Source organism: Elephas maximus, chromosome 2 (genome assembly GCF_024166365.1).
Source record: "Elephas maximus indicus isolate mEleMax1 chromosome 2, mEleMax1 primary haplotype, whole genome shotgun sequence".
Lineage (NCBI taxonomy): Eukaryota > Metazoa > Chordata > Mammalia > Proboscidea > Elephantidae > Elephas > Elephas maximus.
The window spans coordinates 208,057,268-208,066,286 of NC_064820.1; the positions used below are offsets into that span (position 1 = coordinate 208,057,268).

The 9,019-nt window shown below is 40.8% G+C and overlaps 1 protein-coding gene across 1 annotated transcript; it reads left to right on the forward strand.

Moving 5' to 3' along the window:
* Window positions 1–4,193: 4,193 nt before the first annotated feature.
* LOC126067966 (olfactory receptor 2T3-like) lies at window positions 4,194–5,168 on the forward strand. The gene has a single exon (XM_049870216.1). The coding sequence runs from the start codon at window positions 4,194–4,196 to the stop codon at window positions 5,166–5,168; it is 975 nt and encodes a 324-aa protein (XP_049726173.1).
* Window positions 5,169–9,019: the final 3,851 nt, after the last annotated feature.

Below are 9,019 nucleotides of genomic sequence, written 5' to 3' on the forward strand. Positions count from 1 at the left end.
ACAAGCTAAATATGGGTGTGGTGTCTTCAATGTTGTACTTTGGCTCTCTTAGACTTATTTTGATTTTCTTCAGCTTCAACTTGATTTGCACAGGAGCAATTGACAACCTGTTCCACACTTGGTCTTTGCTTTTTCTCATGACGGTTGATATTGAGTTTTCCATCCTATCTATCCACAGATGTAGTTGATTTTATTCCTGTGCGGTCCATCTGGCAAGGTTGATTTGTATTGATTATATAGTTAAAAAAAAGTATTTCCAATAACTAATTCATTGATCTTATGGAATTCTATCATGTGTTTTCTAACACTGTTTCTATCACCAAAGCCCTATTTTCAACTATTTCTTCTTCATTTCCAACTTTCACATTGCAACCAGCAGTGATTATCAACACAGCTTGATTGCATGTTCAATCAATTTCAGGCTTCAGTAGTTCACAAAAATATTCAATTTCTTCATTGTCACCATTTGTGGTTGGTACATGAAATTGAATAGCAGTCACAATCATTGATCTTCCTTGCAGGCCTATGGACATTAATCCATCACTAACAGCGTTGTCCTTTAAGATACATCTTGAAAATTCTTTTTTGACAACAAATACAACACTGTTTCTCCTTGATTTGTCATTGCCAACATAGGAGACCATATGGATTGTTGGATGGAGAGTGGCCAGTACAAATCCATTTCACTCTCACTAACACCTAGGATCTTCAATTGATAATCCCATCCATCTTCAATTGTTCCATTTCATTTTTTTAAATTTTATTTATTTTGTTGTTGTTGAGAATATACACAGCAAAACATACACCAATTCAATAGTTTTTACATGTACAATTCAAAGACATTGATTACATTTTTTCAGTTGTGCTACCATTCTCACACTCCTTTTCTGATGTGCTCCTCCCCCATTGACATAAATTAATTGTCCCTCAAGTTGCCTATCTAATCTTCCAAGTTGCTATTGTCAATTTGATCCCATATAGATAGATATTTCTTAAAAGACCAGATTTTTTTTACTAATTAAGTTTAACTATTCTTTAGTTTTAAGAAGAATTCAGGAGATATTTTTGGTTTAAGGTTTAAAGATTATCTCAGGGCAATAGTTTTAGGGGTTCATCTAGCCTCCATAGCTCCAGAAAGTCTAGAGTCCCTGATAATTTGAAATTCTGTTGTGCATTTTCCCCCTTTTGGTCAGGATTCTTCTATAGAGTCCTTGATTTAAACATTCAGTAATGGTAGCTTGGCACTATCCTGCACTTCTGGTCTCATGGTAAATGAGGCAATTGTTGATGGAGACAATTAGCCACACATTCCATTCTTCCTTCTATTGATGACTTTCCTTCTTCCTCTGTTGCTTCAGGCAATTAAGACCCATTGTTGTACCTTGGGCAGCTGCTTGCAATCTTTTAAGACCCCAGGCACCATGCAATGATCTAGGAAATAGAAATGAAGCACTAAATATATTATTAGGCCAAGGTGTTATGGATTGAATTGTGCCCCTCTCACCCCTAAAAAAAGGTATGTTGACATTCCAAACCTTGGCATTGGTGAATGTGACCTTGTTTGGAAACTGAGTCTTTGAAGATGTTATCAGACAAGCCCCCATGAGGTCATACCAGGTTAGATGGGGCCCTAATCCAATCTGACTGGTGTCAGAGAAGAAAAGACACAGAGATATACAGAGGAAGGGTGACCATATGAAAAACACATGTTAGGAAGTCTAAATTGCCTTGAAGAGTCTGCTGGTAGAATATGAAAAGTAATCCTGGTGAGGGCTATAGGGAAAGCTTATACACTGTTCTTTAAGAAGAGTATATGTATACATAAGTAATCGTGAATAGAATGTTGCTAAAAATATGGACATTAAATGTGGTTCTAGTGAGAAATTGAAAGGAAATGATGAACATATTATTAGATGCCTGAGAAAAGGCAATCCTCATAAAATGACAAAGAACTTGGTTGGTTTGTGTTCTTATCTGGTATAGAAAGTACAACTTGTAAGGGGGAAAAGGTATTAAAACTCCATGGGCCATTTATGCCTTGACAGGAGCCATTTCTGTCCTGAGCTCCCCAGGTTAGTGGAGCTGGCAAATTATCTTTTCCCCCAATTGCAAGTTTATTCCTTCTCCAAGGTCTGGAGGATGGCTCCAGGTGCTCAATAGGGCCTATCTCAGGCCCAGAAAAATCAGCCACTGCAGCTGACTTGGGAGCGGTGGGGGTGGGGGGTGAGGTAAAACATATGCAAGTACTTAGCTTTTGCTGAAAGCGCAGTTATTCTCTGGACCCAGAGGTGTGAATAGGCTGTGTGGCTGGCTGCTTCTCCCTAAGGAAACTGTGGCTGAATGCTAGTACCAGCCCTCTGCAGCCTCTCTCAGAAATAGTGTCTGAGGGCTCTCCGTGATTCAGGTCTGTTAACTCCTCTCTGCTTCTGAACCATCTCTTCCTCACCCTGCTCCTCAGCTCATTTTCTATGCTTGCCTTTCATGTTCAGGGCTCCTTGCTTGTCATAAATATACTCATTTCACTTGTCTTTTTGGGTCTTTGTTGTAAGAAGCCTTGCCAGAAGCATCTGTCTATTCCACTATTTTGGCTCTGCCTCCATGAATTAAAACTTTTGGTGAAGCTGAGTGAGAAAGACATGAGTTTTGTCAGGACAGAGGGTGGACTGTTATGGAATGAATGTGTCTCGTAAAGGGATATGCTGAGTCCTAACCCCTGGTCCCTGTGCATATGAACATTTTAGTTGTACCCGGTCTTTGAAAATATTATCAGTTAAATTATCAGTAGGTCATAAAGGAGTAGGGTGGGTTCCAATCCAATCTGAGTGGTGTCCTAATAAAAATGGAGAAGAGACACAGAGAGACAGACAAAAACAGAATAGCCATGTGAAGATGCATCTACAGCTAAGGAATGTCTGAAGCTATGAGACCCTGAAAGAGATAAGATCTATTCCTAAAGACTTCAGAGGGAGAATGACCAGGAAAACACATCGACTTAGCTTTCAGAACTGTGAGACAACAAGTGTCTGTTTTTATAAGCCCCTCAGTTTATGGTATTTTGTTACAGCAGCCCCAGGAAATTAATACAAATGGAAAAATTATTTTCAACTTAAAACTTGCTATTTAAGGCATATGCAGATTTTATTTCTGTAATATTTAGAAAGAAAGTTATATTTAATGTGTCAAATTAATCCCCGTTTCCTATAAATATCATCTTACTGGAAACCCTGGTGGTGTAGTTGTTAAGTGTTATGGCTGCTAACCAAGAAGTCGGCAGTTTGAATCCACCAGATGCTCCTCAGAAACTATGGAGAAGTTCCACTTTGTCCTATAGGGTCCCTATGAGTTGGAATCAACTCAACTGGAGTGGGTTTGGTTTGGGTTATCATCTTACTATCTAACTACTAATAAATCAAATGTCTTAAACTATTGCTTCAGGATTATGAATTGGATCAGCCACACACTGCTGCTCTCTGGCCCTGCCCCCTGCAGCTCCAAGCTCCTCTCCTCAGGCAACTGGGCTCTCCTTCTGTTTGTGATTGCTTGTGATTTCTTCATGGGGCTGCTTATTGAACTCAATTATATGAGGAACAGTTTAATATTGAAAATTTTTTTTTACTGAGTGCAATGGAGTTAATGCAGAGATATGATGGGTAGAATTCATTTGAGGATGTTTCACTGGGTTTCCGAGTATTCAGAGAACTTTGGTATGGTGCTAGTTCTATAACAATATTAATATAAACATTTCATGAGCTACTAAATCTGTTAATGAGTGCCCGTGATGATCTACCATATCCAAAAGTGGGTGGAGGCTTAGTGAATTATTTAACACGCATTGTGTTACAGGCTTCAATTTGCTTTTTAAGCTGTCCTTTGAGGTGTAGCCTATGAAATTCTCAATTTTAGATTAAATAAATAAGACTTATTGAGTTTAAATGCATCCTCTCTTTATACAGCTCATAAGGGGTCCAACTTCTCAGGTCTGCTTGACACTTGACCCTAGACTTCTTACCATTAGGTGGTGTGGTCTCACCTTGATTTGGTATCATGATACCACATCAATTTAATCCTACTTTTGGAAAAATGTTTAAAAGCACATATCTTACTGGAAATAAGTTAAGAAATCATATATACATGAAATATTTAAAAACAATGACTCTTAATGTTTTACCCAGGTTAAAACTGTCAGCTGAACCATGTACTCAGGGAATAAAACTTCAGAGAATCAAACTTCAAGCACAAATTTCATCCTCACCGGGCTCTTTGATCATACCAAATACTCAGTCTTCCTCTATACTTTAACCTTTGTCTTTTTCTTGATGGCTCTAACTGGGAATGCCCTTCTCATCCTCCTGATCCACATGGAGCCCCGCCTTCACACCCCTATGTACTGCTTCATCAACCAGCTCTCTCTCATGGACCTCATGTACATATGTGTAACTGTGCCCAAGATGCTCGTGGGGCAGGTCACAGGAGATAATACAATTTCCCCCTTAGGATGTGGGGTTCAGATGTTCTCCCACCTGACCCTTGCTGGAGCTGAGTTTTCTCTCCTGGCTGCCATGGCCTATGACCGGTATGCTGCCATTTGCAGACCTCTCCACTACCCACTGCTTATGAAGCCAAGAATCTGCCAAATCCTGGTGTCTGGATGCTGGTTCCTGGGCATGTCTGATGGTTTTGTGTTTGCCCCCATGACCATGAGCTTCCCCTACTGTCACTCAAGGAAAATCCTGAACTTCTTTTGTGAAGCCCCTGCACTACTGAAGCTGTCCTGCTCTGACATCTCCCTCTACGAGAAGCTCATGTACCTGTGCTGTGTTCTCATGCTCCTCATTCCCATATCCATCATCTCCATGTCATATGCCCTCATCCTGCACCTTATCCACAGGATGAATTCAGCTGAGGGCAGCAGGAAGGCCCTTGCCACCTGTTGCTCCCACATAGTGGTAGTGCTGCTCTTTTTTGGAGCCTCCATCTACAATTACATGCTCCCCAGATCGTACCACACAGCTGAGCAGGACAGAAGGGTGTCTGCCTTTTACACCATCATCACCCCTGTGCTGAACCCTCTCATTTACAGCCTCTGGAACAAAGATATCATAGAGGCTCTGAGGAGAATGATACCATCAGGGATAAGACTAAGGAAAGTTGTAAATGGGAAAACCTAGAAATGACCCTCTTCCTTTTCTTTCTTCCCCTCCCTATCTCTTTTCATTCTGCCCTCTGATTCTGGTTACCCCAAACGGAGTCCTCCAGGGTCTTTTTTTTTTTTTTTTCCTATCTTATGCATGTGGTAATTCTCCTCCACATTTCTTTTTCATCCTGATTTGTCTCTTATATTTTTAAGTTCCTTAGAATCTTTTTTATCTGTAATGCTGTAAGTGACATAAGGAAAACCACAGCAAGTGCCTTATCTACCATCCTAACGTCATTGATCATTTTAATATGAGATTTGGGAAGTCATTGTCTTAACCCTGAAAGTGTTTCACTGTGAAGATGTCATATCCTAGAAGAATTCTGGAGGGAAATTGGCTGGTCTCTCACTTTGCAAAACCTCTGAAGTTATAGTTCACATGTGCCAGCCACTGCATATCTGCAGTTTTATATTTACTAAGGAGATCTGGACATATCTTTTCCAAGGATTAAAAGTTGGATTGATAGAGCAAAACTTATGCTTTCAATAATATTTGGCCATTAAAACAATCTGGAATGAATGCCAATCCACATTATAGTTCCATACTTAATAGGTTCGTCTAATTTCACAGGTTATAAGCATGTAAATAAAAGTGGATACATATTTATGATTCTTTAGATTTTAACTAAAAGACAAATGCCTTATGGGTAGTGGTGATTTAGAAAACATTAATCTCATCCTTTTACTTCTGAATCTGAGAAAACCAATAAAATGATTTTGAACATGTCATCAACCTCTACTTTTCGTTAATATAGCATGCTGCAACTCTACCAGTATCAGGAAATAATTTTATTTTCACTAGACCAGTTCACAAATCTAGTGTTTCTGGAATGCAACAAATTAAGGAAGAAATATATTTGCTCAAATATATTTGCAAAAACATGACTTGAGACCCAAAGTCATTTCGTTATTACTACCTGGCAAAGAATCCTCACATTATATTCACTATCAAGAAATAGAACCCAGGTGTTTCTGTGCCTGATGCATTTCCAGTTGACTGGCAGGTGTTCTCCTTTCCTTGCTCCTGAGCTGCGTTCTCTTGCTTCTCAACTAATGATTATTCCTGCTGAGGGTGAAAGGAATTTTTCCTTTTTTTTTTTTTTTTTGATAATGATTCCATTCCACCAATCAGACAAAAAAAGTAACAGCTGAATAGCATGAGAAATTTGCTGAGAGCTTTATATAATTTAATTTTAGAAAATTTGATTAAAGTAGAGAAATAAAAAAAAGCAAAACTACCTACAGAGCCTTTCACTATACACGAAAGACTAATTAAGCCATGTTAGTTTTCCTTTTAATTACGTTATTGATATAATTAACTAAACTTATGTAATATTTTTTCATAGTTTTTATTTTTTTAATGATTGTTTTATTTCTTTGTCACTAACAAGGACATTATGCTGAGAAAAACTAAAATCTTAAGTTTGAAGTAATCGCTAGACATGAGGACTGCCGTAGTAAGATAGAATACGTAAACAAGGACTGCAGTTAAAACCAGTCAATTTTGAGTTTCAATCCTGAATTGCCACTTAAAATCTAAAGATCTGTTTAATATTTTTATGTTTGTCTAAGCCCTTTGAGCCCTTGTATAAATTTTAAGAAGGGTAAAACAAAACTTTCTAATCTAATTGCTTTTAGGAATGAGTGGGATAATATGGACAATGGTTTTTACCACTTGCTACAACTAAGAAGGTGTTACTTTCCGTCCCTCCATTGTACCACTCAAAACTACTTGTATCTCTTCCCAAGCTATTTGCCTTCATGTCATGGAAGTTTGGGTTAAATTCTATATTTGTTTCTCAGCAGCTTCAAAGAAGGAATTAATTTATTTCACTGCCTCCCTGGATTCTCCATCACAAGCACAGAACTAGGAACATAAATGCCAACTAGGGGCTTTGAATATTACCTGAGTTTAATACATTCAAGGTGCCTAGTCAAGAATCCAGCCCGTGGAAGAGGCTAGAAAACTGTTAATCCCTTTCATCTTTCTCCCATGTATGAAAACTGAGGACTAAGCAGATAAAGTAACAGGCACGAGAGCTCAATTTCCGTGTTTGTAATGACTTGGAATCGATTTGATGGCGATGAGTTTTCCTAATTACCTTCTTAATCCTCATGCTGCCCTGCTCTCATCCCTACTGACCTTTCATCTTTATCATAGACCTGACATGAACTTTGTGTCTGCATACTAAGTTACATGAGAATTTCTGGTGTCTTAAAAGTCAGCTTCTGGTAATTCCATTTAAAATGAAGTTTCAAATTAAGAGCTGAATTTAATCAACATTTTGATGAATGGCATAAAACTGTGTGTATCTTTTAGTATTCATTATATAAAATGCTAAGAAAACCGTTCACTTATTTGGTCTCACTTGAGATACAAGAAAATGCATATTACAATATCTAGATCCAGAAGGAGTCCCGGGGTGGTGCAAATGGTTAAGCACTAAACTTCTAACCAAAAAGTTGACGGTTTAAACCCACCCAGAGGTGTTTGTGACGATAGGCCTGGAGATCTGCTCTTGAAATGTCACAGCCTTGAAAACCTATGGAGCTGTTCTACTCTGCACACATGGGATCACCATCACTCAGAATCAACTTGATGACAACTAACGACAACATATCCAGAGAAGCGGATTTGTATGCAAAATCAACCAACTCTGTGCACAGATTTTGTGCCAGAAATGTTGACGAGAAATTGAATTTTAATGCTCGATTCCTTGTTCAGTATTTTGTCTATTTCATCACTTTGCATTTCGTATTTACATATTACCTACTACATCATTTTTATTTTTAAAAAAACTAAATTATTACAGCTCTGTTTTGTTTTATTCACATTTTAAGACCACAGTAATTTCTATATTTATTAAAATTATTTACTAATTCCAAGGCAGGGCCAAGATGGCAGACTAGGTGAACACTACTGTGGATCCCTCTTGCAACAAAGACTTAGAAAAACAAGTGAATCGATCACATACATAACAATCTATGAACTCTGAACAACAAACACAGATTTAGAGATGGAGAACGAACAGATACGGGGAGACAGCGATTGTTTTCAGAGCCAGGAGCTGGTGACCTTCGGAGCCCGATTTGGGGCAGAGCCCAGGGGGGCAGACGGCACAGACAAGGGGCCCAGCCCTAGCCCCCGAACTCATCCCGGGAGGGAGCCTAGCCAGTTGGCACGGGCGGCGTAGCGGCGCAGCCGGTGGGAGAAGTCCCCGGGAGGCAATGACTGGTCTTGGAGTGGGGAGAGCAGCGTCCCAGCCGGGGAACCGTCCTGCTGGGAGTTTGGTGGGCGTGGGCGGGGCGTGAGCACGGGGACCAGCTATATTCCCCTGAATTGACCCCGGGAGGGGGCCCAGCTGTTCTTGCAGACGGCGCCCACCTAGTTTGCGCAAGCAGCGCAATGCGCCAGAGGGAGAAGTCCCAAGGAGGAAGCGACTGGTCTTGGAGCAGGGAGAGCAGCGTCCCAGCTGGGGAGCCGTCCCGCCGCGATTTTGGAGGGCGCGGGCGGGGCGTGAGGGCGGGGATCAGCTACATTCCCCTGAATTGACCCCGGGATGGTCCCAACTGGTTCGCGCAGACCCAGCTGGTTCGCACGGGTGGTGAGGCAGAGCAGCCGGTGGAAGAAGTCCCCGGGAGGCAGTGGCTGGTCTTGGAACGGGGAGAGCGGCGCCCCAGTTGGGACGCACAGTCGTGACTCAGGCACGGGGACCTGCTCCGCTCTCCTGAGCTGACCCCGGGGGGGACCCCACCCAGTTCGTGGGAGCGGCACACGATGCGGCTGGCAGGACGGGGTGTCCCTGGGAGGCAGCGACTGATTTT